The sequence below is a fragment of the Anolis carolinensis genome, chromosome 1 (assembly GCF_035594765.1).
Source record: "Anolis carolinensis isolate JA03-04 chromosome 1, rAnoCar3.1.pri, whole genome shotgun sequence".
In the NCBI taxonomy this organism is placed as follows: domain Eukaryota; kingdom Metazoa; phylum Chordata; class Lepidosauria; order Squamata; family Dactyloidae; genus Anolis; species Anolis carolinensis.
Window position 1 is genome coordinate 265,441,907 of NC_085841.1, and position 14,115 is coordinate 265,456,021.

The window sequence follows — 14,115 nt, forward strand, 5'->3', positions numbered from 1 at the left end:
TCTCAGTCCATTGTTGGTGGGGGGCACAGTATCAGTGAAGGTGCTGCTAGTCCCATTATCCATGGCAAATTTGGTCCAGATCCATCGTTGGTTCGGTTAACAGTGCTCTCTGGATGTAGGCCAAGTACAACTCTTGTAAATAATTGTGAATTCTCCCCAAACTTCTTGTTCAGTTGCTGATCAATTCCTCTGTTAACTGTGTGCCATAGGAAAGGAAAGGTAGGAAAGGATTAAGGGTTAAGGTAGAGGGAGTGGGCAGAGTCATGCAAATTAAGGAACCTTGGGATGTCCATTCTGGAGAAAAAACAGTATATCTAAGATGAAATTGTCCTCGCATGAAAGCCTTCACTTGGGTGGGGGGCAGAATGGTGTTTGTGGAGGACACTGGCAGGTTTTGGGCTACATGTTCATGGCGCTCATCATAACCTGCATGTCAGTGGAGGCAGGGCCATTACTGTCTCCTGCTCTGTGGGAACTCTAACTGTGGAGGTAGGAGACTGTTTGTGTAAGTGGACACCTCCTCCACATATGCACATACACATTTTCACTTTTATTATGTGTATAGATTTTAGAGATTGAAAATATCCCTTGCTTTACCATGGCAGTAGGAATGATATGATTTGTGCTGATCACATTTGCTCTCTGTCCTTCCTCTGATAAAGACAGTGTGTGATAGGACATCCTGTTTAGCCTCACAGTTCATCTGATTGTGATTAGATTGGCAGTATAAAACATTCAGCTTGGGAGTTGTCCATTTAATGTCAGGTCTTTCATGAGCTTTTCTTGGCTGCCACCATAGGAAGCTTCCTTTTTAGACAGTTGGTCCTGGAGGAAAAGCCTTTTGTGATGTCAACGTGCATGTTTGATCATACACATACACATTGCATTCGTTCATGTGCATTCACAGCTTTTGGCCTAAACACCCTAAAGGCATTAGAGCTCTTTTGATCTTGGAAGCTAAGCAGAGTCAGCCCTGGTTAGTATATAGATGGGAGATTGCCAACAAATATTGGATTAAAGTTTGTTGCCATTAAAGTGGCAAAACTATCTGAGAAACCTTATGAAATTCATTGGGTTGCCATAACTCAACAGGAGATTTGAAGACACTCATCCCAATTCCCAATATTTGGTCCTCCAGGTGTTTTGGACTTTAGCTCCTAGAAGCCCAGACATCTTGGCTAATTGCCTGGAATTCTGGGAGATGAGGTTTAAAATGCCTGAAGGACCAAGAAGTTGGAAACCACTGTTCTACAGTCATAGTGGCCCAAAAGGTGGTATTATATGTTGCTGTTGACATCTATAATAGAGAAAAATTAGCAGTATAACACCAACCAAAGCCTGGATTAAAACAATATATGCTTTATTATGTAACAGAGAGAAAGAATGATTAATATGCAGCTTTGATATGGAATAGAGATATGAACTATAAAAACAGTGCTCAGCTTTGTTGGATTAACAAAATTGGATTAACAAAAAGCACTGAAAACTAAGGGAAAAGAAAGGATGAGTGGAATAGAACAGCATAAAGTACAAAGGATATGCAGCATTTAACTCCAGAAAGGAGTGTTTGAGGCTACTAAGAAATTAGATGGACATGAAGGACAACCAACCACAGTAGGGAAAAGTCAAAATATAGTGACATGCAATCTGAAGCAGTGCACATCAAGAAAATTGTACATTGGTTGAGAAAGGAGAAATTTGAAAGGGAATAAATGATGTCACAGATACTACCCCTTTTCGGGATGGAGGAGAAAAAAGAACTCCTCTTCTGAGAATGGTAGGGAATGAAAAGGGCTTGCCAGATCGTAAAGGTTATTTAAGTTGTGTGTGATGTTTAATTGAGAACATTATAGATTCACAGGTTCCTAGAGCCTTCTGAGTTACAAGGGTCACTTCAGCAGAGGACTGTAGAGCAAATATACAGCAGTGTATTTTCGGAGGTTTCCAGATAACACTGAAATCAAAAGAGAAACAAGGGGTTGGATAGAGAAGAAATGTGGAAGAAAAGTAAGATTGAGAAATAAGGCTTGCTACCTGTTTCTTGTTGTGGGCATTGAAATTATTTCCAACTTATGGTGACCCTAAGGCAGGTTGGGCGTAGTAAGAGCGTTTGATTTTCATGGTTGAACTGGGTCTTCCACTCAAACCATGTTCAAGGCCAGGCATGGGCAAACTTCTTCCCTCTAGGTGTTTTGGACTTCAACTCCCAGAAATCCAAATGGCTGTTAGGAATTGTGGGAACTGAGGGATGAAGTTTGTACAAAACCAGAACATAGCTGAAATCTAAGAAATTATTTTTAAAAAACATTGATTGCTGGGAGAGGACTTTCCCCAAAACAAATAGAATGAAAATGATCTAATTTGTTCTTTAGTGTGCAAAACTGAAAAGATCCTCTGCTTTGGACACAGCTTGAGTTTCCTGACTTAAAAGCATGTTACTAGTAGTTGTACAAGTACAACGCTTTAACCTCATCTATGGTAAATCAAATTAAAGAGTATCCTCAGGAGCTTGGTATAAACTGTGAGAACTGTATGTAATTCAGGATTCACTTCTTTTTTAAAAAACATAATTTTTATAGAATTCAACAATTACCAATTTACACACCTAAATGAAAGGATAGAAAGAGAAAAGACAGTATCCAACAACGAAAGGAGATTACACTTTCTTCTTTGTATATATATAAATAGAAAAAATATAAGAAACTATTGAAGAAAGAAAGAAAAAGAAAATGGTGATAAAATACATATAAATGACTTTCATCTTTTGTATGGTGTTTTACATAAAATTCAATCAATCATCATTGCTTCTTTTGACTTTTCTGTCTCTGGCGTCACCTCTCCTTCATTGTTTCTTAGTTCAGAACAGTTGTTCTGCGTTGTCTCATTAATAATATATCTTTAAATTAATATTTTAATTTTCTCATTTTTTAAAGTTTCTTTAGGGGTAATATTCTCTGTCTGCCAAAACAAGGTGGATAACAGATTGCTTAGCCCAACTTTGCTACTTGTATGAGTTTTTGCCTTGTTCATTTTTCACAAGAGAATGGAGCTTCCCAGAGTGAAAGCACTAATGAGTATACTTGAGGCAACAATAATGCTCACCTCCTAAGTAATAATGGATGGGAGTAACTGTTTGGAAGAGCAGATTTAACACACTGAACTGCCATCTATATACATAGTAATCAGAAATAAGAGACATGGACATCTCTATGTTTACCTAGTTTTCTCCATTAAATAACTTCCATTTCATACGATTTGTAATTGGAACTACAGTAGAGTCTCACTTATCCAAGCTAAATGGACCTGCAGAAGCTTGGATAAGCGAATATCTTGGATAATAAGGAGGGATTAAGGAAAAGCCTATTAAACATCAAATTAGGTTATGATTTTACAAATTAAGCACCAAAACATCATGTTATACAACAAATTTGACAGAAAAAGTAGTTCAATGCGCAGTAATATTACGTTGTAATTACTGTATTTACGAATTTAGCACCAAAATATCACGATATATTTAAAACATTGACTATAAAAATGGCTTGGATAATCCAGAAGCTTGGATAAGTGAAGCTTAGATAAGTGAGACTCTATTGTACTGGTCTTTTTAAAGCATGCAACAAAGCTAGTTCCAGATGAATTGTTTAGATCTCCTTCTTTGATGGAAGGTAATGGGCTGCATTGCAATATCAACTGAAATAGCACTTGGTTAAGTAAGCTTCACTGCTTCTTCCACTTTTTACAGCAGGTGTTCCCTTTATGTGGCCAATGTTTATGGCTATTTTTACAGTGTTGGGAATACCTTTGTGCATGGAATAAAAATGTTCAGGTATGGTGACTAACACTTAAAAAATGACAATCCTGTATTTCAAGTGCCCCAAATATCCCCAAAGCCCAGATCCTATCTGATCTTAGAAGCTATGCGGAGTGGTTAGTACCTAGATAGCAGGTTGCCAATTAATAGCAGGTGCTGTATGTTATATTTCAGAGAAAAGAGCTTGCATATCTACGTCTGAGTGTTCTTTGTCTAAGAAAGCCCTATGAAATTCATGGGTTGCCATAAGTCAAGAGGAGACTTGAAGGCACATACTACACATTTCAAGTAATGATTTTAAGTACTGACCTTACCAGTTTATACATGGCTTACCTTCACATGATTTGTCATACTTCAATTTCTCCCATACTGTTCAGGACCCAATAGAAATAATCTTTCTACTCTTTTTGGGGGGCACAGGAAGCAATACGCTAGAGAGAACAATTATTCTTTGTGTAGCTGCTGAAAGGAACTGTCCAGCATCTACTATGCTGAAGGCACTAAAGCAATGGTTTTAAAAATAACTAAACTGAATTGTTTTGTTTAAAAAATATATTGCCATTTAACCATATAACATTTTCTGCTCTTCTGCCAGATTTATTTTCCACATGATTTATACACCTGTATTTGAAAAGATCTTTGGCTATCTACAAAAGACCTCATTGCTTGCAGCTTGATCCTTGGAAAACAGTGTGATGCAGCTTAACCTCTTGACTACTCCATAATATATTGATTTTATGAATCAGTGAGATATGTGGAAAGCCCACTGTTCTCAGAGGGATTGTCACTGCCATTCTTTGACATGTTTTGAGGCATCCAATATATAACTCCGAAAAACAAAAACTCTTAGTGTGGACAGAGGAACAGAAAGGAAAGATCTCAGTGCCTTTGCTTATTTTATACCCTGTCAGGATGGGTTTCTGATGTTTGGGAAAACACCATAAATCTTCCCTGGACAGTTTGAGGACAGAAAGCACCGCTACACCTGGATCTCTGGAAACACTTCTCCTGGGAAAATTCTGATAAGGGATTTGGGAAAAGGGCTGGACTGGGCTGCATGCATATTTGGGAGGTGTAGTAGGAGTGAGTAGGAAAATTGGGACTTTAGCATGCAAACTCTACTAGTGACTTTTTGCTTGCTATAAAAACATAGGTAATAACTATTTTTCTGAGATTTTCTCTTGTGAGTGGAGTATATTTGCAGTTTTTGACAAACCCATGCTTATGGCATATTTTTCCATTTCTCTGACTTCCATTCCAGAGCACACTGTTTCCTTCAAAATAATGAAAAAATACTTTCCTTAAGAAAAGGAATTCTAAATTTGTGTTGCGCACACTTTCCCAAGTTTTGTGGTGGATTTTCATCAGTCAGAAATAACAAGAACCATCAAAGAGAGAGGAAAAGGTCATTCAGAACGCCACAATGCAGCCTTTAAAAGCTCCATTGATACAATCTCTGACAATCTCATAAATGTTTGCAACTCATTTGTAGAAGCTGGACTAAATCAGGCTGTCATCGCTTCTCACTGTGAATGGTGGCATTTACAAATATGGGACTTTTTCAGTTGCGTGTTCTACTAGCTGCCTCTGAAGGATGTAACTATTGTCTTGTAGACATGGCTATGTTTAACATTACTTTTCAACATGAGTATAGGTCAACTGCCATGCACTTAATTTAGAGTATACATGAAAAAACTGCAGCAATTTCTGTCATAGGCTGGGGCTGTTTCCCACCATAACCATAAAGGGAAGACCTGATTTACCATATTCATGGGGCCTAGAAAATCTTGGTGAAAGCAGCCTGTATGGAGAAACCATTTGAGGAAATGGCATAGTTCCTTTTTATATAAGCAGTGTTTCATTTTACAGAAATGGCATTGCAATTCTTTAGGCTTTGTACCTTGCAGTTTTACAGAAAATCCAGATTTGTTTTTGGCATGTTACTGATCTTTGCTGTAGAGTTGCAAGGAAGAGTTAGTGGTGAGCAGAGCTCGTTGTTGGAATGTGATCATTCTTGTTCTTGCCAGGAAGTGGCACTTTTCTGGGTTTCATATCAGTGTATTAGCATTACTGTACCCCCACTTAACAGAAAATACATATATTTGCATGAATGATAGAAACTACAGCAACAAAAAGTAGAGTGACCATGGCAGTGTGGCCAAAAATAAGGTGAAGGATTGGAAATGCACACAGCCCCCTAACAGGAAGCTGAGTTCACCAGAGTGAACTATATGACCAGTTATGGCAATTTCACCAAAATATGTGTGATGTATGTGGCATTAAAGGGGTCACTGCAGGGTGAATGCAGACAGGGAAAATATGGCACTAAATTGTTTAGTTTGTCTAGAGACAAAGACGTGAGGACACAACAGCATCTTGGGGGATACACTATTACCCTGCTATATAACAGAACATAGCACTGAACGAAACATGCAGAATAATCACAGGATGTCTTAAACTCACACCTGTTGATAAACTACAAGCTAGCTGGCATTGTCTCCCCCGATGTACAATGGGAAGTTGCTGCTAAATGAGAGAAATAAGATTGAACACTGCGAAAGCCATCCTCTGCATGGCTATCAGCTTCTTCCCAGTAGACTCAAATCAAGGAAAAACTTCATGAGAACCACTACTCCTCTTAATGTTCTCCCAGCAACAGCAAGAGTATCTCTCTGGGCAGCTAAACTGGGAAATCCCAACTGGTCCCCCAAACCAAGAATGGACAACTTGGAAGTCCCTGAACAGACTCAGACGTGGAGTGGGCAGATCAAAAGACAACCTGGCAAAATGGCACTACCTAGAAGAATCCTCCACCTTGTGTGACTGTGGGGCAGAACAAATAACTCCGCATCTTTATGATTGTCCACAATGCCCTGCCTCATGTACAGAGGAAGAATTGTTTAAAACCACAGACAATGTGGTTGCTTTTACCCATTTTTGGTCAACAATTATTTAACTGATTGTGTTCCCTCTATTTTTATCAGTTTTATACTTATTTATGCAATGCTTTTGACACAAAATAAATAAATATAACAGAACAATACAGCTACATTTTGCCTAAAGTAATTTAAATTGCCACCATATGCTCCTCTCCTGTGCAGCAATTTTTGATTGAATTGATTGAGATCTTATCCTTAGAAAATATACGTATTTCAGACCTCAGCTGTAATTACATTAAAATACTGAAATAATACAAAGCCTCATATTTTCAGCAGTTGTATCATAGATGTAAGGCAGACTTACTTGGCGAATGAAGGAAAATACATGACTGCTCTGCTTCTCTGTATGGCTGTTGCTATGTTTGATGACAAGCAGAGCTGTTTTATGATGATAGTAGATGGCTAAATCTGAAAGCAAGAAAAAGATCAAGAATGCAGAGGAGACAAATTATGAGTTGGTAAGAAAGCTATATCACACTGGCAGAGCAACAATTGTTGTGGAGATGAGGGTGGGAGAAATGGCTATAATGCAGCAGGAGCAAGGAGGAAGGCAAACACTTCATTTTGTCCTGTTTCAATAGGCTTTCTTGATATATCAACTGTTTGGCTCATTGTGAACATGATAGGCATATGCTGGATACTGTAGTGCTTACGTACTGCGCTAAAATATAAGGAGCAGAGAATGGCATTGATGTGAGAAGGTGAAATGAGGTTCTCTCGGATTTCTCTTGCTTTGAATCCAGTGCATTATCTGGGAAATAGGTTTACAATAAAGAGAGGCAAAGCCTTATGTCATGTCAAAATGTTTGACAAATTGTCTTTTGGAATGGTTCAATGTAACTTTGGAAGGAAATCCCACAGGTTTGCTGTCATACAGCCAGCTGGGTAAGGAATAATTTTTGCCAGTACATTGCCAAATATTACCTCCTCCTTATTTTTTTTTCAGACTCAGCAAGCGACTGAATTTATACACTAATTTTGTTTCTTGGCTCATTTGTTGCATAGGTGTCTAATCATTTTGAATGACATGGATCACTCTGACGGGAAACTGGCAGAGCAATAAACTGTTGTGTAAAGGATATAACAGCCTTTTTTGCCCCCTTCTACATTTATATATTGATGTATATCAGGATTTCTCAACTTCAAAATGTGGGGTAGACACTAAATGTAGGAATATTTGCAAATTAACATACACAATTAGTAGTCATAAAGCAGTGTATAATCAGTAGAGTAATATACCTCGTGCATGTCTTGGTACTATGAGATGGATAATTAGGGCATATAGAAGCTAAGGTAAAATGAATAATCAGAAATTCCTAGGATGACAGCTTCAGAAGACAGTTGAGGGAATGTAATATGTGAGTGCTCCCCCACATACAACAACTCTCTAAATCAGGCTTCTTTCAACTTCGCATTGTGTGTGCCAGTCTACCAGGCCTGATAATGGGGTTTCTTGGGAAACACCTCTGGAGGGAACCAGGTTAGAGAAGACTGCTCTTCCATAACCTGACAACCTACACAGAAGACTAAGCTAGACACTTTTGATGCTGATGAGTTAGTTTCCACATGCCGGAGTGTTTCTACCTTACAGACATTGAGAAAACACAAATGAACTATGCTTTCCAAATGTTTCTCCTTTGTATCTGAATGCTTTCTACATTTGGAGCTCATGCATTCCCTTGTAGAAGGGATGCACATATTTATCACTGTGTCATTTGTGCAAAGCTGGGAAGCAGAACTCACTCACGATCTCCTCGCTTTCTCTGCTTGCTCAATCCCAGAGGAAGTGGACTCTGCAGTGCCACAGTGCCACAGCGGGAAAGCATCAAAGGGGAGGTGCATGCAAAGACGCATGATAGTGCTGTTGGATCAAGAGTCTAGAAGGCAACTGCTTTGATGGACCTTTATCTCTTCTCTGTAGTACTTCCCTCAGAGACCACAGAGAGTAAGTTGGTTGTTTTAAATTTATATTTCACTACTGACATGGTTTAGGCGCACTGCCGCCATCCTTTTTCTTGCTATTTACTGTCTCTGAGGACACTACACTCAAGATGTCATGGCACTACTGAAGTGTTGGAACCACGCTTTGTTGGGTGATGCTATATGAAGTGCCAGCAGATGGCTTCTGTGTCAGCAGGGCAAGGTAATTTGCCATAGGTTTTAGGCCAAACTTTAAAGAAGCTATCACAGCTGCTAAGCCTATTTTGGGGATAGAGTGAAACATTCTGGATAGTTCATGTAAAGTTGAAATTAAAACCAAGGGTGGATTCAGTACTGCTATGAAAAGGAAGTCACCAATTACTATTGATTTTAAGGCAAAATAGATATTTTTTTTTAAAAAAAGTTGTATTTTCTGTTGATTTTTCACTGTTTCTTTTTCTCATATACTTTCATGCTATTATAATGTTGCATTTTTATTAGAGTAGCCACCCTGAAGTTTTTAATTCTTGGACCAGAAAATCTAGGTGCAAATCTCAGTATTTAAAAATGGCTAATTACAAATAATAATTTTCTTACAATTAATTTACCCAGTACTGATGGTTCGTTGAGTTGCATGATAAATGTAACTTGAGGAAAATCTTCTTTCTTTTTCTAGTATAACATGTTCTCATGATCCCAGAGCATTTTCTTTGCTTCTGTGCATAATGTGGATTGTTACCGTACTTGAATAGGAGAGTATAATTTTCTCTCTCCTGTGACTGTCATCACTGCCATTTTTTCATACGAAGAGTTTATTTTGAAGGCTCTCTGAAGATGTGTCCGTGCTTAATCCTACAGTAATCAATTTCTTTTAATTCTGAGCAGATATACAGGACATGATTTTTTACTGTACTGTTTTTCACTGTTTCCTATTAGTACAGTATACATGTGAAGAGATTTACATTTCTGTAATGGAAATGATGGCTGGCAAGTTTTTCTTTAATGTTCAGTGATTGACTTTTGAGCAAACACAAAGGACTGTATAAAAATTCCTCCTCTACATTTTACTCAGTACCAATCAGTTGAGCAACTGATTGTTTTGAGAGAGATCAAATCTATATTTTATAAACAGTATTAAATGTGATTTTAAGCCTTAAAATATTTGTATTGTTCTTAGGCATTCTTTCTGGGAAACATACACATGGTTGCCTAAGAACAATATATGTGTATGATCCCTGTATTCATGAGGGATATGTTCCTGAATTTATGATGGAAACGTGAAACTGTGATTAATTGTAAACCCTATTCAAATGAACATCTACCATTAGAAGTTACCATAGAGATGCGTATCATAGAATCATTTGTAGGAGCTACAAAATTCCTAAAGAGCTCATGTTTTGTTAGTTGCGAGTAGATTAAATGTGGGCACAGGGGCCGTACTGTCTTAATTCTAGGAGTAGGTTGTTTGAAATTATATCCTGTTATGTATACATTCACTGTCAATGTTGTCTTGGGCTCTTAACAGAAGTCAACAACCTGTACCATTCAGATGCATTTTTAAAAGCAACATGCAATTATCTTCAATGGGAAAATAAAGAATTTGCCATTAAATAGAAATCTAAAAGTAAAGAGTTTCTTTCTAAAACCTTGAACTGTAATGGTAGCTAATTAAAAAGAATTAGGCCTTGAAATTCCAAAAGCAATTAATTATTTTGAAAATTAATTTTCAGAGTGCTGACAAATGGATTTAAGTAACTTGTACTTAAATGCTTGTATCCAGAGTTCCCATGTGCAGAATATAGTTGAAGGAAACAGAATGGGAGGAAGTGATTTTTCTAATTTTTCTGAATAAATCCACATGGAGTAATAATGTGAAGGAAAACATGTAAGCTTCTCCAGGTTCTCTAGTTGAATTCTTTGCTGACTTTTCTTTCCTTTAGCAGTTTTCTGTAAAATGCCCTATCAAAGAAAATGCCCTATGGTCCCTTAGAAATATTTCTCAGGGTTTGGGGAACATCCACCACCCCTACAATACAATGGGGCATAGCCCATAGAGCTACAGAATGAAGGACAAGTATCAGTGAATATTTCCTCCTCCCTCTCTAGAAGAATCTCAAAACCATTCTGTGAATTGAAGGCTGGAATATGATGTAGTAGTTTACGTCATTATGAAATTCTAAAATATTATATAGTATGTGTGTATATATATATGTGTGTGTGTGTGTGTGTGTGTGTGTGTGTGTGTGTGTATATATATATATATATATATACACACAAATAGTAAATTACCCTCAGTTATTGTAAACGCAGAGGTTAGACAGTAAAGAGAGAGAAGGAATAAATGTATCTTGAATCTTTCCTTCCATAGACTTGAGTATTCCCTATCAATGTCCCCTTTGTATTTCAAAAAACCTGATGTGTTCTGCACTGGCTCTTTCCTTAAGGAAACCTTAACGATGAGGTTTATGACCTTTTTGAGGCAATCAACCGTGTGTTTATGCAGAAATAAGATCCATTGACTTCAGTGGGACTTAATTTCAGAGATATATATATATATATATATATATATATATATATATATATATATATATGTGTGTGTGTGTGTGTGTGTGTGTGTGTGTGTGTGTGTGTGTGTGTGTGTGTGTACAAGACTACTGCCCAGTTCTCGCCTAGCATACAGTACAACAGTGTCTTGATATGCTTTAAATATTGCTGCAATTTAGGCCTAAATCCAATTCTTTATCCCCAGTAGAATCAATGGAACATACATAAATCTTGATTCACCACTTTCCCAATAATTCTATTTAGGTATTAGCTAATGGCACAAAACAGAGTGGCTGATTCTGGATGTGTAGGAAACAATAAGGGCTGGGGTTTTTTTTTTGGTTTTTTTTTTTTTTGCTGCATATACAGTGAATACACCAAGCATGCTTTTACAAATACAATCAGTGCCTTCATTCCTTTGTAATACGTGCCCCAATTTTTGCCAACATCTCCTTCTTTACAATTTTGACAACATTTTCCTCTTTTCCTTGATCTTTGAGACACTTAATGAGATGTCCTTTTCATGAAGTGGAGTTTTAGCCCTTTGACTACAGAAGGATACTTTTCCTTTGTGAAAATGCTTTCACTGTAGGAAATGTATAACAGTTTGAGCAAAGCTATGAAAGTGTCTGTGTTAAGAAATCATGTGTGTGTGTGTGTGTAAATATAATTCACTACCAGATACAACATTCAGAAAAAAGTGTTTTTCTAGGAAATACAGAAGTGTGTTTGTGTGTAAAAGGTCCACTGAGTACATAATCTTCTAGAAAGATGGTGACATTTGAAAAAAGAAAAGAATTTGGGTGAGGCTTGACTTTATGTAGATCGAAAATACATTTTTTGATTGAATGGATAGAGGGTGCTGGGAAAAGCTGCTGTGCTGTGCAGATAAGAAAAGAGTTAGATGCTGGTTTATCTATAAAGAGATGGAAGACTCCCTTTTTTGGATTTACAGTACACTGAGTTTAAACAACAACAAAAATCCTAGGGAATGTATGGATAATCAAAAAGTGACATAGATAAAATACCTTATGACAAAATTTTATAGAGAGAGATATGCTGTATATAAATGGGCATAAAACATATGTCTGCATATAAACGCCTCTGTGAACTAAAAATCCTTTCATTGTGCCAAAGAAGGACATGTTAAATGCTTTTATGGGGTCCAAATGCACATGTGTTAAGGGCAAGATCATAAAAGCCCCCTAAAGATTTTATTCCCAAGAATTGGTGAGGCAGTTCAGTGATTCTTTTAGTCAAAAGTGAAGTTACAGTTACTTTTCCTTAAGCCTTCTTGCAGCCCAATTTTTATTTTTTTTTATTTTTACAAAAGCTGAGTATCTCTCATCTGGAAATCAAAAAATGCTCCCAAATCAAAATCATCCACATGAGTGGCTAAAAATAGGGACACTTTTTCTTTGTGATGGCTTAGAGTACATAAACTTTATTTCATGCATAACATTTTTAAAAATACTGTGTATAAAATTACCTTCAGGCTATGTATATATGCTGTATATGAAACATACATGTATCTCATGTTTAGACTTTAGTCCCATCTCCCAAACACTTCTAGCCCTAAGCATTTGTATAAGGAATATTCAAACTATACAGAATTAGGAGCTCCCAGTGGCTCAGTGGGTTAAACCCTTGTGCTGGCAGGAGTAATGACTTGAAAGTTGGGTTGCTGACCTGAAGGTTGCCAGGTGGATGAGCTTCCTTTATTAGTTCCAGCTCCATGCAGGGACATGAGAGAAGCCTCCCACAAGGATGGAATAAACATCAAACAACCAGTTGTCCCCTGGGCAGTCTTTGCAGACAGCCAATTCTCTCACACCAGAAATGACTTGCAGTTTCTCAAGTCCCTCCTGGCACAAAAAAAAAAACAACATATACAGAAATATCTTTAAAGACCCAACAACATAAATATTATGTATGTAAAAACAGTTTTTATATATACTGTAATTTAAACTAGGTGTTGGATCTCTAACCCTCCAGATGACTTTGAATGGCAAATCCCAGCATTCATTTCCATTGGATTTGATGGGTGAAACTTTTGGGAATTGCAGTCCAGCAGTGTATGGCACTCCATGCAGTCATGCTGGACACATGACCTTGGAGGTGTCTACGGACAACACTGGCTCTTCCTTCAGCTTAGAAATGGAGATGAGCACCAACCCCCAGAGTCATACACGACTAGACTTAATGCCAGGGGAAACTTTTACCTACCCTTACCTAACGTATGCTAATAAAAATCAACATTTTCTATCAGAGAATCTGTCATATTTTTTGAGGTCCCATTAGATGGTATGTTATCAAAGGGGACCAGTAAAAGATTACAGAAGATTTGGGACCCAAACTGGATTTGTCTGGTTTTTGGTCTAGAATTCAACTGATTTTGAGCAAAATCGACATTCAAAGTTAGACTAATATTCCAAACATTTTTTCAAGTTCAGGACCAATCAGCAAACTTTGACTCCCCCCCCCCCCCCAAAAAAAAAACCCTGCTGTTTTGCATCCATTGTTCTATATGCTTTTAAGTCATGTAACCCCATGAATTTCATACAGTTTTTTTAGACAAGGAATACTCAGGTTGTTTTGGCAGTTCCTTCCTCTGAAATACATTTCCCAGGTTATTCTGTATTCATTTTGTTAATTACACCAAAGGAAACTTTAATCTTACATGTGCTAAATAAACAGGACTCATCTTGCAACTACTATGGAGAGTCCACATGATGCACAGCTAGATTTGCAGCAGAAGTTGTGCTTCAACTGCTAATTCAGAACAAAGGGAAATAGAATTTGATCCAGGGCGTGTAGGAAGCTCTGGAGTGAGCTTGGTGTTTTCACGGTGTGGACAGCTGGATCAGTTTGGGTATGGTCCAGTTCAATGTCTAGAAACCC

General features: G+C 37.5%; 1 protein-coding gene across 17 annotated transcripts in view; it reads left to right on the top strand.

The window, feature by feature from the left end:
• Positions 1-14,115, top strand: part of brsk2 (BR serine/threonine kinase 2) — a 496,678-nt gene that overhangs the window by 35,363 nt on the left and 447,200 nt on the right. The window contains exon 1 of one of the 17 annotated variants that reach the window (XM_062967614.1): positions 8,582-8,695. The exons of the other annotated variants lie outside the window; for them this stretch is intronic. Within the exon in view, the coding sequence (XP_062823684.1) occupies positions 8,647-8,695 (49 nt within the window). The 5' untranslated portion in view covers positions 8,582-8,646. Of the gene's footprint in view, positions 1-8,581; positions 8,696-14,115 lie in introns of those variants that run through there. 17 annotated transcript variants of the gene reach the window in all.